At 55.7% G+C, this 18,614-nt stretch overlaps 2 protein-coding genes across 2 annotated transcripts; both read left to right on the top strand.

Moving 5' to 3' along the window:
• The first annotated feature begins 2,041 nt into the window (after positions 1-2,041).
• Positions 2,042-7,201, top strand: LOC149995400 (leukocyte immunoglobulin-like receptor subfamily A member 6). Its single transcript, XM_090259203.1, has 7 exons — positions 2,042-2,075; positions 2,232-2,327; positions 2,498-2,782; positions 2,934-3,245; positions 3,465-3,746; positions 4,046-4,345; positions 6,198-7,201. The coding sequence occupies exons 1-7, from the start codon at positions 2,042-2,044 to the stop codon at positions 6,317-6,319; spliced, it is 1,431 nt and encodes a 476-aa protein (XP_090115329.1). The 3' UTR covers positions 6,320-7,201.
• Positions 7,202-8,888: 1,687 nt separating this feature from the next.
• On the top strand, positions 8,889-18,071 carry LOC149995399 (leukocyte immunoglobulin-like receptor subfamily A member 6). Its single transcript, XM_090259202.1, is given in 12 exon segments — positions 8,889-9,037; positions 9,157-9,192; positions 9,377-9,661; positions 9,805-10,110; positions 11,375-11,507; positions 13,571-13,719; positions 15,354-15,389; positions 15,562-15,846; positions 15,998-16,312; positions 16,531-16,812; positions 17,118-17,285; positions 17,288-18,071. Coding segments are annotated over 12 exon segments (2,331 nt in total). The 5' UTR covers positions 8,889-9,003; the 3' UTR covers positions 17,590-18,071.
• The last annotated feature ends 543 nt before the right edge of the window (positions 18,072-18,614 follow it).

Genomic DNA, 18,614 nt, shown 5'->3' with positions numbered 1-18,614 from the left:
CCCAGAAGTGACACCAGATGGAGGGTCCTCATGTCTCGGGCGCTGCTGCTCCTCATGACAACCATGAGAGCTGAGCTTCCAACGTCTCTGCGATGAGGAAGATAGAGCAGAAGTTACTGGTCAACACAGACGGTCAGTAACTTCTCCACGTTGTAAATCACAGCCTGTGAACTGTCCGCACCTGGTGTCTCTGCCCAGCGCGTGGGGGTGGAATCAGTGTCAGGTGGGGAGTCCCTCACGCACAGAGAGGGGCAGCGAGGGGCACACGGCCCTAAACGCACAGGATGGGAGAGACGGAGAAGGTCTCCTGCTCACAGACACGAGGGAGTCAGAGAGGAGTGTGAGGGGGACACAAACACACACCCAACCCAGGGCAGAGTGGCTCCCCCTGTGGGTCAGGCCACAGTGTCACCACAGCTCCCTAGCCTCCTGCTCCTCCCTGGGGTCCTCAGTCCTAAGACAGCCCCATGGGACCCTGCAGACAACCCTGGCAGAGAGTAGACAGTCCCTCCGCCCTTCCTCCCCTCCCCCACCCAAGGGACACGCCCACAGCTCTGACCCCAGCCCTTTTCTCTGGGACCTGTTCGCCACCACTGTCCCCTCAGCTGAAGACCCAGGACCTCCTGTGGGTGTGACCCCGTCACCCTCCTCGCTGGCCTCCTGCAGACCCTCCTGCCCAGCGGAGGTGTTTTCCTCTGGGGGACCTGAGCGCACCTGTCCCGGCCCCTCCCCTGCATGGAGCCTTCCTACAGGGGTCCCCTCACTGCAGCCACACCCAGTCCCTCCGCCTGACGGTGCCTGTGGCTGACAAGCGGGCTGAGCCCAACTCTGCACCCCAAGCAGAGCCCCTTCCTCCTGCAAACCAGACCCAGCCCAGTGACCACCTCCCCTCCCCAGACCCACATGCCTGAGTCATGACCGCACGGTCCTTGTCATGGCGCCCATGAGCCAACCGGCTCAGAGCAGAGGCCTCTGCACACGTCCTAGACCAGATAATGACAAAGATGTCTCCTGGCAGCCTCTCACGCAGCTTCAAATGTACTTCTGTTGTGGGGTTTGTGTTAGGCTTTCATGAGAAATTCTCATAAACTGCTGAGCGGACTGAGCAGCTCATTCCATGGGGGTGAGAAGGGGTGGGAGCTTCATCAGTTTATCACTCGCTCCCCACCCCTGCGATCTGCTCCCCACGGAGCAGAATGTTCTCGAAGCAGCCATCTGCTCACACACCCCAGTAATGAATAGGCTTCCAATACCTTAAAGACAAGTCCAGGAGCACCTGCTGGGAGCAGAGGCCCATGTGACAGGGCACAGCACACCTTGGTGACTACATGTCTGTAGAAGAATCACTCCCTTCCTCAGAGCCCTGTGCTGTCCCCCAGGGTGTCCCGGTCCCTCCCTCACCAGCAGGTCCCCACACTCCATGACTAAGGTGCCAGAGACCCCTGATTCTTTCTGTCTTGTTTTTCTCCTTCTTAAAAATTTACCAACATCACCCACATCACCCACTGCGTACACAGTGTTGTCTGAGTCACAAATCAGCACTGCGTGTGTCCAGGGGAGGAAGCGGTCACCTCCGCCAGTGAAATTCATGCCTGGACAGGGCAACTGCTCAGTAAACATCAGTTGGTTGCTCTGAAGGAGAAAGGCTGGAAGCAAATTTGCATTTAGAGTCTCAGGAAAGGGAAGTGAAATTCCCAAGGTCACGAGGGTTCTAGAAAAGGAAGAGTTGAAGCTGCAACAGAAATCGGGCTGCTCCTCAGTCCAGCCCTGCATCCTCTGCCCTCCTGTCCCGGGACAGGTGTCACCCTCTGGATTTGGGTTCCCATGAGGTGGAGGCAGGCATGTGGGGTCTGCTGAGACTCAGATCTGGTCTGACAGCTCCCAGAACCTGCTGTCTCCTCGGCCAGATTGCGGCAGAGAAGGAAACTGTGGTTTGTCCCACAAGCCAGGACCTCATCATTCCAGTGTGTCTGTCTGTCCTGCTGGGCTCTGTGGGCCTAATATGCCATCTTGACCACTGGGAACCCTGGGAGACAGCGCCATGACTCCAACCCTCACTGCCCTTCTCTGCCTCGGTGAGTTTGGGATAAAAGGGAAGGATAAGGCCCCACACCTCCCAGGTCCTCTTCCCCAAAGGGACCCAGGGCTGAGGATGCTCAGTGGGGACGGAAGTCCTGGGGGGAGGAGAGGTGTGCTCAGCCCCAGGTCTGACCCCAGTGCTCAGGGGCCAGAGCAGCTCTGGAGCTCCTGTGTGTGCGGAAGGGAGACAATCTCACCCGACTCTCTTCCAGGGCTGTTTCAGGGCCCATGGGACCAGGTCCAGGCTGGTGAGTCCCCCCCAGACCTCCTGCTTCAGCCCAAAATCACCTCTGGGCACCTGGGGGCACATAGTGGGACTGGGCTGATGGGGACAATCTGGGAGGGGCCTTGGAGTGACAGCTGGGGAAACTGAGGGGACAAGGACACCCCTTACAACCCAGGTCTGCTTCCCTTCCAGGAGTCCTCCCCAGGCCCTCCATCTGGGCTGACCCAGGCCCCGTGGTCAGCAAGGGGAGCCCTGTGACCATCTGGTGTCAGGGGTCTCTGCAGGCGGAGGGCTACGCTCTGTATCAAAACAGAAGCTCTGAGCCCATGGACACGAGGACCCCACAGACCCCCAGCAACAAGACCGGGTTCCTCATTCAGTCCGTGGGCGCACACCTCGCAGGGCTATACCAGTGTGCGTACAGCACTGGGAACACAGTGTCCGAGCGGAGTGACCCGCTGCTCCTGGTGGTGACAGGTGAGGGGGAACCCGGGTCCCCTCCCCACTGCGGGCTCCTCCTCAGAGGCTGAAGGGAACAGTGTGGTTTTAGGGGCCTCACTCCTCACAGCCAACAACTGGGGAAGGTGGTTTGATAGTCCCTTTACCTCCTGTCCTCCTTCTCCCTCAGGAGTGGACGAGGTCCCCTCCCTCTCAGCCCAGCCAAGCCCAGTGGTGGCCGCGGGAGGGAACGTGTCCCTCCTGTGCAGGTCACTGAACACAACGGGGACTATGTATCTGCTGACGGAGGGAGGGGCTGACCCGCCCCAAAGCATGGAACCCGAACGGAGGTCCTCTGCTGGGAGGTGGTGGACCCAGGCCACCTTCCCTGTGGGCCCCGTGAGCTCCTCCCACGGGGGGACCTACAGATGCTACAGCTCTTCCAGCTCCTACCCCAACCTGCGGTCACACCTCAGTGACCCTCTGCACATCGAGGTCACAGGTGAGGCGGCCCACACTTGTCTTCTGTTCTTTCCTGTACCCAAGTAACTGATCTGAACCTTGTGCCTAGTAGAGCCCTGGGGGTCGTGGGGTCAGAGACACTGGTGTGTTGGGGACAGACCACAGGGGGAGGCTCAGGGAGGGACCAGGAGAACTGTCCCTGCGGCCCCCGTGGGTGGTGGGTGCGTGCCCCCTGGGTGCTGACGACCCCCCTCCCCAGGCGTGTACAAGGCACCCTCCCTCTCGGCCCAGCCGGGCGCACTGCTGCTGCGAGGAGACAGCCTGACCCTCCAGTGTCGCTCACAGCCCGGCTGTGACAGGTTCGTTCTGACCAAGGACGCGGGGCCCCCAGCCCCCCAGCGTCTCAGTGGGCAGCCCAGCCCCGACTTCCCCCTGGGCCGGGTGAACCGCACCCACGGGGGCCGGTACAGGTGCTACTGCGGCCACAGCCTCTCCTACGCGTGGTCGGCCCCCAGCGCCCCCCTGGACATCCTGATCGCAGGTGAGGACCCTGCCCAGCCCTGTCCTGTCTGCTGAGGGCTCACCCCAGGGTCACCATGGTCATGTGGGGTGCAGGTGAGGGACCTGGTGCCCAGGCTGGGAGGGGCTGAGATTTAGGGGGAGGAGTGAGGAAGGAGGAGTGTGGGTCATGGGGATGAAGGAGACCCTCCCAGAGGGACAGAGAGGAGCTGAGAGGGGTCCCAGACAGTGTCCCTGGGGAACAACATGGTCCCTCTGCTCAGGGACCGGGGCATGGAGGGGGAGTGATTCAATGCACATCACACCCTTTCTCTCCCCCAGGACTGTACACAAAACCCTCCCTCTTGGCCCAGCCGGGGCCCTCGGTGCCCTTGGGAGCAAACGTGACCCTGCGGTGTGGATCCGAGGTCAGGTCTGACACCTTCCACCTGCACAGGGAGGGGTCCCTGGATCCTCCCCAGAAGCTTCATCTGCAGGACATGGCTGTCCCTTCTCAGGCCAACTTCGTCATCGGTCCTGTGACCTCAGGCCACAAGGGGACCTACAGGTGCGACAGCTCACTAAGCACCTCCCCCTACCTGCTGTCACAGCCCAGTGATGCCCTGGAGCTCACGGTCTCAGGTGAGGGACTCCTACCCTGTCCACTGGGGGAGCAGACTGTCCCAGGAGAGCTCTGGGCTGGGATGGGGAGAAAGGAGAAAGAGTGAAGTCACCAATAAGGGGAATCTCACCCCATAAAGCAATGGAGAAGATGGGGTGTCCCCACCCTCTCTAGGCCTCACCACATCTGAGGATTTAGGAGGTTCTTGGTGTTTCCATGGAACAGACTGAAGAGGGTGGAGGACCAGCATTTGGGGAAAGTAAGTGGGACATGAAGAGGCAGACACAGTCCCACTTCCTCCTCTGGTTCGTGATTCATGCAATATTTTGGGTCTACAGATCTTCACGCACATGGACAAACTTCATGTCTGTTGGGCAGCAGAGTCCTCTTAGCCAAGCAGACACACAGGCTCCACCTGTCTTGTGCTAGTTTCCGAGTTTATGCTTCAACACATCACATATTTTCAGAAGGGTTTTTTTCTTATATGCTGGGAATAACGATGGAGATTTAGGATGGGTCCACATGTCTCAAGTAGCACTGAGGTCACTGGGTCCTGTGTGGTCACCGTGGGAGGAGCTGCATGGAGGGGAAGATGCGCAGCTCAGGTGGGGAGCAAAGAGCAGGTGCCAGCCCTGCCTCTGTCCGTGGTGCTGATTCCTGGGTACTGCCTCATCCCCACACCTGTGCACTCAGACCCACAGAGGAAGACAGAGTAAAGGGGCCTCTCGTTTCTGGGTCAGGGTGATTGAGGATCTACTGAGAGTCTAGGCTGAAGTGAAGTTGGCTTAGCCCTCTTGAGACGTTCCCAGTGACGAAATCCTACCGTATCTGGGACGTGGTCCTCTCACCTTTCACAGCAGAAGCCTATCCTGCCTGGATTTGAAAAAACTAAGTCAGTTGAGAGCTTTGGTGCCAGTGAATCCTTGTGGGAGAAAGAACATGAGTTCACTCTGAGAATGTCCTGTGTCCACCAGGGCCCATTGTCATTACGTGGACATGGAGAGATGGCAGGATTTCTGCTCAGTCTCCATGAGGACCAGGTTGTCAGCTGAATCAGGTCATTTTCCAAAATACCTCCTATAAGAACTCATACCAGTGCCTCCTCTCGTCCCCAAATTTCAGTATATTTCTTAAAATTTTATTTGTCACAGTATCAGAGCCTCTCTTGTATATACAGAGGCTTGTAAATTCATGCAGGTGTCTATCTAAATATTTTATTTTATCAGTTTCCTAGTTTCTTATCAATATTCCTATTAGACTATGAGCCTAATGAACACTTATGGGTTATGTTAATGAATGATCAAAAATTCCTGTGTTGTACATAGTCCATCATTTATTTTCAAAAGAATGATAGAGAGAAGAAAGAATTGTCACATGGAAATTATATTCCCAAGTCACAGATAAAAGAGGCTAGCTGAGGTGCAGCAATGAAAAGGTAGACCCAACTCTTCACATCTTCATTTCCTGACTTTCAGAATAAGTTGTAGTCCCCCGTTTTTACCTTTGCTTTTTAATAAAATGCAAGGAAAGACACCTGAGATGCTCACCTTCAGAACAAAGTCGGGCATTGTTGGTGATAGGTCCATTCAGGATCAGAAAAGAGAGGGCTTGAGCATCTCCCCCGTCTCCCCACTCACATCCTGTTTTATTTTCCTTTGGAGAAGCTGATACTTCGGGATGATCACAAAACAATTCAGGTTCCAAGACTGGAGAGTAGGAGAAAATCTCAGTTATGGCTCTGGGCTCAGGGCGCCAAATCCTGTCAATGAAATGAAGGTGCCCTTGTGGACATCCAGGGGGACTGGGGTGATTTGAGTCTGCCCTGACCTCTATGACCTCTTTACCCCCATTTTTTTGCCTCCCACCCCCAAGACTACACAGTGGAGAATCTCATCCGCATGGGCATTGCTGGCTTGGTCCTGGTGGCACTCGGGGTGCTGCTATTTCAGGCTCGAGACAGCGAGAGGAGGGCCCACAATGCAGTGAGGATGTGAACACAGAAGGCAAAAAGTCCACCATTCAATGAGGTAGATTCTTGAAAATAAATCTTGTTGAGCAGGAAGTTCTCAAAAATATCTGAAGTACAAGGTGAGGGACCTGACTGTTCAGAATGTCAAGAGCAGTATAAGTTGCTGACATGATCAAATACGTCTCAAGCGTTGCCTGTAGAGATGCTCGTGCTATTAAACTGAGGACAGGTCCTCCCCACCATTACTGATTTTCTTTGAATGACTCCCTTCTCTTCTCACTCCAATGGCGTGAGGCTACATCTGTGTCTGTTTTGGAGCCGCACATTCACACTCTGGTTCCCTTTCCCATGTGTGAGTCTACATTCTCCCTTATTTCTATTAGGCACATCCCTCAATGTAGACTTCTCTTCAGCTCAGAGCAGTCTGTTTCAGAGAACTGAATACATGGATACAAGTAAGGTCTTGTTTTAAAACATAGCATCCTGATTAGGACAGAAAAATCTGAAATCATTGCTAAAAATGCCCTCTGGACACATCGAGCCCCTGTGTCCTCATCAGATAATAGTTCCTTCAGAAATGCCATCAGTTTGAATGAGCACATTGAGGTTTGAAGAGAAAGCCAGAGAGTGGACTGATAAACCAAATCTCTGAAATAACAACTTTTTTAAAGCCTGGATTTGTGCTCCCTGGCACTGCGTGTTCTCTCTGCTTCTCTGCAAAACACCCAGCTGTTAGCCTCTTGGGCTGTAGCAGATGCCATCCTCACCACTTTTTTCTGAAATTCCCCATATCCATAGGATTCTCTCTTTCTAGTCTCCCTGTATCTTATTGTCTAATTCCACTCCCCCCGTATTGCATCCTAAACATTTCCCCATTACTGCCTTCCAGTTTCATAATTGTATCTTCAGCTGTATCTTCTCCTTGATGGAAATAATATTTTGAGTGTTATTTCAAATTTTATTTTCTACCTCTAAGATGTTTGCCTTATTCGATTCTAAAATTCCATATTCTTCTTTAATACAACCCCTGTTGTTGTTTGAAGAACACAAGTGTCTCCTTTATTTTTTCAGAAATCTAAATATACAATAAAAGGACTATCCCCTGTCCCTCGTTTTCTGTTTCCTCAGGTATGACGAGCCCCATTACTGACTCTGTAGGCAGTGCTCACACCACTGTGAGTCTGGGTCCATTCCTGCTGACACTCACCTCAGCTCACACACACCTGGTTCTCCACACACAGTCCCTCCCAGGGCTGTCCTGGCCTCAGAACTGAGAGCGGGTGGAGAGTTGCAGCTACTTCTCCCCATCATATTTGCTGCTCAAACTGAGCATCTGACTGGGATGTGCCTGGCAGGCATGTCTCCAAGGTGAGCCTCACACTCACACCTGGACAGACACCCATGTCAGACTGGACTGGGTTGAGTCTGTTTCACACGAACACACAACACACACACACACACACACACACAGAGGGGACATGGCTCAGTGCTGACTGGGGACTGAATCAGTGGGCAGAGACATTCCAGATGGCCCAGAGGACCAGAGAGCTTCCAATTTCCACCTAGCAAAAGACTTTCTCTCTGCTGCAGGGACCCTGGCATACCTGTCATGCCCACACAGAGGCAGGAGCCTCTACTCTGGGGAACCTGGATACAGAGAGGCCCCCAGTTTTGGCCTCTTTTCTCTGTGTGGTTCCTTCTCCATTTTGGAAACTTTCGTTTTTTGTTTTTTCTTTTCTTCTCTGAAATGGCATTGCCTCTTGAGTGGGCACAGCTGCAGCCCACCTTAGACTGTGGGGTCCATCACCTGACTTCTCATGTCTCATTCCAACATCTTCATGGGATCTGAAATGAACAACGATAGACCCCGCCCACCCACACAGGAACGCTGACCCCAAATGCCCTCTGAGCACTGCGGTTCATGACAACATGATGCCGATGAGGAAACTGTAGCTCAGGGACTGATTGAACGTGAGCGCTCAGGTCACACAGGCTGTGGACCATGGAGGAATATTTCAATAGGGATCAGCTTTCTCCCCCAAATGAGAGAAGTAACCCACTCATTGTGCCATAAATGAAGACGGGGCCACAGGATGAGGGAACAGCTCTTATGAGGAACAGGGACCCTGAGGGGCAGGAATTACTCTGAGGCTGGTTCCCAGGGAGGCGGGGTGGACGCCGTTGCTACAAAAAAGGAGAAGTTGGATTGGGGCTGTTATACAAAGAAGCCACACTCTGGGGCCAGGGGGAGGGGCGCATGTCCTTTTCCTCCTTCCCTGCATGTGCCCTTGGTGCTCATGGTCACGGTGACACTGGACCTGCCTGCACGGACAGGGACCACGTCTTCCTGAAGCACCTGCAGGACCAGGTGACCACTGTCCATGGGGAGGACACACAGGCAGGTGTTCATGGACGGCTGAAGGGGAGGGGGTCCCGTGGAGGAGGCTGTGACCTGGAAGGACATGCCCTGGGTCACTTCACATGCAAGGGACGTCTCAGGAGACTCTGGGGTCTATTTCTTGCTTAATAATGTGAATGAGGGCTGTGCTCCTGGGGAGACCCTGTTCCCCTTCCTGACAGGCTGCTGACGTGACGCCCCCGTGACAGGGAGGGCCAGCCTCCCAGTGACCACACCCTGTGCGTCTGTCTACCCTGAGGACACCGGGGCCTCTTCCTTCTGCACAGCGGGGTCCAGAGAGGAGAGACAGCATGGCCCCCACCCTCACGGCCCTGCTCTGCCTGGGTGAGATGTGAGGGGGGGAGGGGAAGCCCTGCTCTGCCGGGACCCAGGACTCGGGGCTCACGGGGAGGAGGGTCCTGCCCAGGATTCAGGGCAGGTCTCTCACAGCGCCTCTCTTCCAGGGCTGAGCGTGGGCCTGCGGACCCCAGTGCAGGCAGGTGAGTCTCCCCAGGTGTCCCAGGTCCCTGTCCTCACTAAGGACAAGAGGCTACCCTCTGGGACATTGGGGGTGGAGAACAGCAGGTCTTGGCTGATGGAGGAAGAACATATGAGATGTTCAGGGCTGAAAGCTGGGCACTGGAGTTGGGAAATGAACTGATATCCATCCCCGGTTTCTTCCAGGGACGCTCCCCAAACCCACCCTCTGGGCTGAGCCAGGCCCTGTGATCCCCTGGGGGAGCCCTGTGACCATCTGGTGTCAGGGGACCCTGGAGGCTGAGGAGTACCATGTGGACAAAGAGTGAAGCCCAGTGCTGTGAGACAGACAGAAGCCACTGGAGCACAGGGAGAAGATCAAGTTCTCGATCACATACATGACATGGGACACTGCAGGGAGCTATCGCTGTTACTACCTCAGCCCCGCTGGCTGGTCAGCACACGGTGACCTCCTGGAGCTGGTGCTGACAGGTGAGAGGGCACTCAGGGGTCCCAGCCTCTGGCTCTGCGCTCAGGGAGACAGTGCTCTCAGGGTGTCTCCCCCTCACAGCCCAGTCCTGGGGAAATGAGGGAGGTGGGCGCCCCATTTAACACGCTGCCTCCTTCTCCCCTAGGATTCTACAGCAGCAAACCCAGCCTCTCAGCCTTGCCCAGCCCTGTCGTGACCTCAGGAGGGAACGTGACCCTCCAGTGTGGCTCATGGCAGGGATTTGGCAGGTTCATTCTGACTGAGGAAGGAGAGGACAGGCTCCCCTGGACCCGGGACTCACAGCCACACCCCAGTGGGTATTTCCAGGCCCTGTTCCCTGTGGGCCCCGTGACCCCCGGCCGCAGGTGGACGTTCAGATGCTACGGCTGTTACAGGAACACGCCCCATATGTGGTCACTGCCCAGTGATGCCCTCCAGCTCCTGGTCTCAGGTGAGGACAACTCATCCTGGCCCCTGAGTGACTTAGTGGGGAGGCAGGTCTCAGGGGCAGCTCTGGTGGCCGGCCAGGGGAGGAGGTGCCAGGGTTCTGGGCCCAGAGGCCCTGGGAGTGAGAAGCAGAGAGAGCGGGAGGCTCAGGGAGGGCGACGGGTCCTCACGGGGCTGCTCAGGCCCCTCCTCCCCGTTCAGAAATCAGCTCAACGGTCACGTCCAAGGAAGACCTTCACTCCTGACCCTGCCCAGAGCAGACCTGCCTCCTTGCACCTGATATAGTCTCCTTCCCTCAGTGCGCATGTGTGTGTGTGTGTGTGTGTGTGTGTGTGTGTGTGTGTGAGTCTGACCAGCATATTTCATCTGCTGCAGATTTACACATTTGCTATTTATCTGCTCAGCCTCAGAAAACCAGAAATACTGTCATAATGACATACTGACTCAGCACTAGCGTTTGCAAATAATATGCACAGATTTGTGTGTGCTTGTATGTGTGTGTATATGTGTACATATATGTGCAGACATGTAAATTAAATACAAGCATAATAAACTCGCACACATATTCTATGGTAGGCAGTCCTCACTATGGGAAGAATTATTAGTGATGGCTTAAATAGGTGATGAAACATCAAGTGAACAGAATGAACTTGGTTAAAAAGGGGGTCAGGCCCAGACCCTCAACCCAATGGGCTCCTGACATAGGACCCCAAGACCACCATCCCCTCACCCCAGTACCTGCATCCTCAGCTGTAGAATACGTGGGTACTCTCCTCCCGAAAGAATTAAGCAACACGGTCCTGGGTCCCAAAGTGAAACCAGAGCAGAGCAGAGCTCCATTGAATTGGAGAGAAAACTGTTGTGAATTTGAGGAACCACCAAAATAGGTTCCACTGGGACAGAGAAATGGGGATCTGCATTCGCGTGAGTGACGAGGATTCCAGAGAGAACCTCCCACTGCAGAGAAAGGCGTCACTAAGGACAACACAGAGCCTAGGTTGCGAGAACTGGGTATTAGACCTGAGAACGCAGGGAAAGGCTGGGGTCAGGTCCTACCTTTCTGTGGTTCTCAGGAGCAGCCGGCACCATCAGCCCATCACAGAACAGCTCCAGTGCCAGGAGTGGGGAGGAGGGGAACTCCTCAGTGACGGGGCTCAGGCAGAGGGTCAGGTCCTGTCAGAAAGAGACAGGTGTCCTAGATGGACATCCAGGATCCTGGGGTGACCATCTGCCCTGAACTCTTCGACCTCTTCACCCACAATCCCTAGCCTCCCACCCCCAGGACTACACGGTGGAGAACCTCATCCGCATGGGCGTGGCTGGTCTGGTCCTGCTGGCCCTCGGGGTGCTGCTGCTTCAGGCTCGAGACAGCGAGAGGAGGGCCCACGCTGCAGCCAGGACGTGAACTCAGAGGGGATGGTCACCGTGCAGAGTGGGGGAGCCGAGCCCATCTGATGACCCAGGACGTGGTGAAGGGACAGTCTGGGCCGCAGCTGGGGAACTGCTGCTGAGATCATCCAGGGGAGCAGGCAGGGCGGTGAGGTTTGGGGACAAGAATTGCAAGCCGTGTTCCTGTAGAGACGCCTCCTCCATCCCACCGTGGGGCTGTCCCTCCCGGTCATTATGGACTCCTGTTGACTGTCCTTCTGTTCTCACCCCACTGGCATGAGGGTCGCCAACAGGGCTGGTTTGTGTTCACAGCTCTACACCCCTTCATGCTGGATCCCATTCATATAAATAACTGTGGCATCTTAACTCCCCAGAAAGTTTTTTAAACCAAAAAGAACAAAGTATGGGCACCTGCCATATTGTGGATGAACATCAAACCTCTGCACTAAATAAAAAGCTAAACACAAAAGGTCCCATTTCTGTGATTTTATATGAAATGTCTGGGAGAAGGGAGCCCATTGAGGCAGAAACCAGGTGGTTTCTCAGAGGCTGACGTGCAGGAGAGACGGGAGCCAGACGACTTGTGTTTTCCTTTGGGGCATGAAAACCTCTGAAACTACAGAGACGTGATGGTGCAGCATCGTGAATTTACTAAACTGCAGTGAATTCTATGCTTTAAAAGACTCCATTCTATGTTACATGAACTTTACATCATCAGAAACAAATGCAAGTCAACCACATGGTTCCCTGTGGGTCTCTTTTACCTTAGAAGTTGCACCCGGTCCCTGAGCCATTTCACTGGAGGCGGGACCCCCCAGGTCTGAGGTGCCTTCAGGGCCCAGTGCTCTGGGCTCATCCCCCTGGTGGGAACCCACCATCATTTCAGGGTGTGGAGGGTGCAGGATCCACGGTAAGCAGTGCGTTCCTGTGTCCCTTCCATCTGCGCTCACCTGCCATTCTACCGAGGATGGGCTGCAGCTCTGAGTCCCTTGCAGGCTGAGGGGTGGGGGAGGCCTGTGGCTCCCAAGCAGCCTTTCCTACACAAGTTGCTACTGCCCACATTTCAATCAGGCCCCAGAAATGACACCAGATGGAGCGTCCTGATGTATCGGGCGCTGCTGCTCCTCACGACAACCATGAGAGCTGAGCTTCCAACGTCTCTACAAAGAGGAAGATAGAGCGGAAGTTACTGGTCTGTTGCAGGAACACAGATCTCTGGGTAGAGGCATTCCCATGCCCCTCCGCCCAGGTGTCCTGTGACTCAGGAGATGATGAGCTAATCTCGTCTCCGCCTGCGGCTTTAGGCTGTTCAGGCCACTGGGTCATGGAATCCTGAGGACAAAGAGGTCTTTTGAGTACTCCATTGCCTCCTTGAAGATAAAGTCTTAAATTGGGGCTGGCCTTGATGATTAGTCGATCTTCTTTGCATCCCTGATAGGTGCTAGCTAAACCAGAAGTTACCCTGGCTGTATTTTACATATTAATGATACTTTGCAAGAATTCTTTCACTTGTAAAAATTCTTTTATTATTGGCTGGAAAGTCACACCCCCTGTTCTAGTAACTTTTGAAATCCTAATAAAAATACGGTGTGACCTCTTGCTCTTTTGCTGATGGTCTGAGTGAGCCACAGTCCTCCGTGAGTACTGGCCATTCATCCTGCTTGCTGGAATTATCTCAGCGTCCCCGACCATATTCAACACTTCACTGGTCAACACAGACGGTCACTCAGTGCTTCTCCACGTTGTAAATCACAGCCTGTGAACTGTCCGCACCTGGTGCCTCTGCCCAGAGCGTGGGGGTGGAATCAGTGTCAGGTGGGGAGTCCCTCACGCACAGAGAAGGGCAGAGAGGAGCAGATGGGCCTCAGCGGACGGGATGGGAGAGACGAGAAGGTCTTCTGCTCACAGACACGCGGGAGTCAGAGAGAGGAAGTGTGAGGGGGACACAAACACACACTCAGCCCAGGGCAGGGCAGCTCCTGCTGTGGGTCAGAGCACAGTGTCACCACGGCTCGCCAGCCTCCTGCTCCTCCCAGGGGTCATCAGTCCTGAGACAGCTCCATGGGCCCCTCCAGGCAACCCTGGCAGAGCGTGGATGAGCCCTCCACCCTTCCTCCCATCCCCCCACCCAAGGGACATGCCCACAGCTCTGACCTCAGCCCTTCTTTCTGGGACCAGTTCACCACCACTGTCCCCTCAGATGAAGACCCAGGACCTCCTGTGGGTGTGATCCCGTCACCCTCCTCTCTGGCCTCCTACAGACACTCCCGCCCAACGGAGGTGTTTACCTCTCGGGGACCTGAGCTCACCTGTCCCAGCCCCTACCCTGCACGGATCCTTCCCACAGGGGTCCCCTCACTGCAGCCACACCCAGTCCCTCCACCTGACTGTGCCTGTTGCTGACAAGCGGGCTGAACCCAACTCTCCACCCCAAGTAGAATCCCATCCTCCTGCAAACCAGACGCATCCCAGTGACCGCCTCCCTTCCTCAGACCCACACACCTGCATCGTGACCACATGGTCCTTGTCATGGCGCCCCCCGAGCCAACCAGCTTAGAGCAGACGCCTCTGCACATGTCCTAGACCAGATAATGACAAAGAAGTTTCTGCAGCTTCTCACGCAGCTTCAAATGTCCTTCTGTTGTGGGGTTTGTGTTAGGCTTTCATGAGAAATTCTCATAAACTGCTGAGAGGACTGAGCAGCTCATTCCATGGGCATGAGAAGGGGTTGGAGCTTCATCACAGTTGATCACCCAACCCCCACTCCTCCGGTCTGTTCCCCATGGAGCAGAATCTTCTCGAAGCAGCAATCTGCTCACGCACCCCAGTAATGAATAGGCTTCCAATACCTTAAAGACAAGCCCAGGAGAACCTGTTTGGAGCAGAGGTTCATGTGACAGGGCACAGCACACGCTGGTAACTTCATGTGTGTAGAAGAATCTCCCTCTTCCTCAGTGACCTGTGGTGGCCCCTAGCATGTCCAGGTCCCTCCCTCACCAGCAGGTCCCCACACTCCATGACTAAGGTGCCAGACACCCTCTGATTCTTTCTGTCTTGTTTTTCTCCTTCTCAGAACATTACCAATGACACCCACATCAGCCACTGCCTACACACTGTGCTGTCTGGGGTCACTGATCAGCACTGAGGGTGTCCAGGGGAGGAAGCAGGCACCTCCCCCAGTGAAGTTCATTCAGGACAAGCAACTGATCAGTAAACACCAGTTGGTTGTGGTGAAGGAGAAAGGCCGGAAGAAAATTTGCATTTAGGTCACGTGGGTTCTAGAAGAGGAAGAGTCAGAGCTGCAGTAGAAATCGGGCTGCTCTTGAGTCCTGCGCTGTGTCTTCTCTCCTCCTGTCCTGGGACAGGTGTCACGCTCTAGATTTGGGTTTTTCATGAAGTGGAGGCAGTTGTGCGGGGTCTGCTGAGACTCATTCTGGTCTGACAGCTCCCAGAACCTGCTGTCTCCTCGACCAGATTGCGGCAGAGAAGGAAACTGTGATTTGTCCCACAAGCCAGAACCTCATCACTCCAGTGTGTCTGTCTGTCCTGCTGGGCTCTGTGGGCCTCATATGCCATCTTGACCACCGGGAACCCAGGGAGACAGAGCCATGACCCTGACTCTCACTGCCCTTTTCTGCCTCGGTGAGTTTGGGGAAAAGGAAAAAATTGGTCCCCTTGCCTCCCAGGTCCTCTTCCCCAAAAGGACCCAGGGCTGAGGACGCTCAGTGGGGACAGAAGTCCTGGGGGGCAGGAGAGGTGTGCTCAGCCCCAGGTCTGACCCCAGTGCTCAGGGGCCAGAGCAGCTCTGGAGCTTCTGTGTGTGTGGAAGGGGGACAATCTCACCCGACTCTCTTCCAGGGCTGTTTCAAGGCCCATGGGACCAGGTCCAGGCTGGTGAGTCCTCCCCCAGACTTCCTGCTTCAGCCCCAAATCACCTCTGGGCAGCTGGGGGCACAGAGTGGGTCTGGGCTGATGGGGACCAGTCTGGGAGGGGCCTTGAAGTGACAATTGGAGAAACTGAGGGGACAAGGACACCCCTTACACCCCAGGTCTGCTTTCCTTCCAGGAGTCCTCCCCAGGCCCTCCATCTGGGCTGACCCAGGCCCCGTGGTCAGCAGGGGGAGCCCTGTGACCATCTGGTGTCAGGGGTCTCTGCAGGCGGAGGGCTACGCTCTGTATCAAAACAACAGCACTGAGCCCGTGGACACGAGGACCCCACGGGTCCCCAGCAACAAGACCGGGTTCCTCATTCAGTCCGTGGGCGCACACCACGCAGGACTATACCACTGTGCCTAGAGCATAGGGAACGCACTGTCTGAGTGGAGTGACCCACTGCTCCTGGTGGTGACAGGTGAGGGGGAACCCGGGTCCCCGCCCTACTGTGGGCTCCTCCTCAGAGGCTGAAGGGAACAGTGTGGCTTTAGGGGCCCCACGCCCCACAGCCGACACCTGGGGAAGTTGGGGTGACGGTCCCTTCACCTCCTGTCCTCCTTCTCCCTCAGGAGTGGACGAGGCCCCCTCCCTCTCAGCCCAGCCCAGCCCCGTGGTGGCCGCGGGAGGGAACGTGTCCCTCGTGTGCAGATCACGGAACATCACAGGCACCATGTATCTGCTGAAGGAGGGAGGGTCTGACCCGCCCCGAAGCATGAAATCGGAACTGAGGTTCTCTGCTGGGAGGTGGTGGACCCAGGCCACCTTCCCTGTGGGCCCCGTGAGCTCCTCCCACGGGGGGACCTACAGATGCTATGGGTCTCCAGGCTCCTCCTACCCCAACCTGTGGTCACACCCCAGTGACCCTCTGCACATCGAGGTCACAGGTGAGGTGACCCACATTTGTCTTCTGTTCTTTCCTGTACCCAAGCAACTCATCTGAACCTTGTGCCTAGTAGAGCCCTGGGGGTCGTGGGGTCAAGGACACTGGCGTGTTGGGGACAGACCACAGGGGAAGCTCAGGGAGGGACCAGGAGAACTCTCCCTGCAGCCCCCGTGGGTGGTGGGTGTGTGTCCCCTGGGTGCTGACGACCCCCCTCCCCAGGCGTGTACAGGGCGCCCTCCCTCTCGGCCCAGCCGGGTGCACTGCTGCTGCGAGGAGACAGCCTGACCCTCCAGTGTCGCTCAGAGCCCGGCTGTGACAGGTTCGCTCTGACCAAGGACGCGGGGCCCCCAGCCCCCCAGCGTCTCAGTGGGCAGCCCAGCCCCGACTTCCCCCTGGGCCGGGTGAACCGCACCCACGGGGGCCGGTACAGGTGCTACTGTGGCCACAGCCTCTCCCACGCGTGGTCGGTCCCCAGCGCCCCCCTGGACATCCTGATCGCAGGTGAGGACCCTGCCTGGCCCTGTCCTGTCTGCTGAGGGCTCAGCCCAGGGTCACCGCGGGGGTGTGGGGTGCAGGTGAGGGACCTGGTGCAGAGGCTGGGAGGGGCTGAGATTTAGGGGGAGGAGTGAGGAAGGAGGAGTGTGGGTCATGGGGATGAAGGAGAGCCACCTAGGGGTACATAGAGGAGCTGCGAGGGGCCCCAGCCATGTCCCTGGAGAACAACATGGTCACTCAGCTCAGGGACAAGGGCATGGGGGTGGGTGGGAGTGATTCTCTGCACATCGCACCTCTCCTCCCCCCCCAAGGACTGTACACAAAACCCTCCCTCTCGGCCCAGCCGGGGCCCTCAGTGCCCTTGGGAGCAAACGTGACCCTGCGGTGTGGATCCGAGGTCGGGTCTGACACCTTCCACCTGCACAGGGAGGGGTCCCTGGACCCTCCCCGGCAGCTTCGTCTGCAGGACACGGCCACCCCCCTCAGGCCAACTTCGTCATCGGTCCTGTGACCTCAGGTGACAAAGGGACCTACAGGTGCTACAGATCACTCAGCACCTCCCCCTACCTGCTGTCACACCCCAGTGAACCCCTGGAGCTCACGGTCTCAGGTGAGGGACTCCTACCCTGTCCACTGAGGGAGCAGACTCTGTCCCAGGAGAGCTCTGGGCCGGGATGGGGAGAAAAGAGAAACAGTGAAGTCACCAATAGGGGGAATCTCACCCACATAAAGAGACGGAGAAGATGGGGTGTCCTTACCCTCTCAAGACCTAACCCCGTCTGAGGATCCAGGAGGTGCTGGGCGTGTGCATGGAGGGGACTGAAGAGGGTGAAGGGCCAACATTTGGGGAAAGTAAATGGGACATGAAGAGGCAGGCACAGCCCCACTTCCTCCTCTGGTTCATGATTCAGGCAGCATTTGGGGTCCACAGACACTCACCCACACAAACAAACTTCGTGTCTATGGGGTAGCAGAGTCCTCTTAGCCTAGGGGACACACAGACTCCACCTGTCCTATGCTAGTTACTGAGTTTATGCTTCAACACATCAAATATTTACAGAAGGGCTTGTTTCTCATAGTCCCAGGGATAAAAGTGGAGACTTAGGATGGGACCGTATGTCTCAAGTAGCACTGAGGTCACTAGGTACTGTCTGGTCAGCAAAGAAAGGGCAGATGCCCAGCTCGGGTGGAGAGAAAAGGGTGGGTGCCATGCCTGCCTCTGTCCGTGGTGCTCATTCCAGGGTCCTGCGTCATCCCGGCACCTGTGCCCTGAGGCCCACAGAGGAAGACAGAGTAAAGGGGGCCTCTGATGTCTGGGTCAGAGTGACTGAGGATCCATTGAGAGTCTAGGCTGACATGGCGTTGGCTCAGCCCACTTGAGACAGATCCCAGTGACAAAATCCTACCGTATCTGGGACTTGGTCCTCTCGTGTATCAAAGCAGGAGCCTACCCTGTCTGGAATTGAAAAAAGCTGAATCAGTTGAGAGCTTTGGTGCCAGTGAATCCTTGTGGGAGAAACAACACGAGTCCACTCTGAGCATGTCCTGTCTCCTCTGGGGACCAATGTCATTACGTGGACATGGAGAGATGGCAGGATTTCTGCTCAGTTTCCATGAGCACCAGGTTGTCAGCTGAATCGGGTCATTTTCTAAAACATCTCTCATAAGAACTCATACCAGTGCCCCCTCCCACTCCCAGTGTTCCCTGTCTTTCCTGCAATTTCAGTTGTCATGTTATTGAGAGCATGTCCTGTATCTATAGAGATATGTAATTTCATGCGGGTGTTTATCTAAATATTTTCCTTTAT

Source organism: Furipterus horrens, unplaced genomic scaffold (genome assembly GCF_987537825.1).
Source record: "Furipterus horrens unplaced genomic scaffold, mFurHor1.1.pri manual_scaffold_13, whole genome shotgun sequence".
Lineage (NCBI taxonomy): Eukaryota > Metazoa > Chordata > Mammalia > Chiroptera > Furipteridae > Furipterus > Furipterus horrens.
The sequence above is the reverse complement of the archived record's forward strand: the minus strand, read 5'-3'. Positions and strand labels throughout refer to the sequence as shown.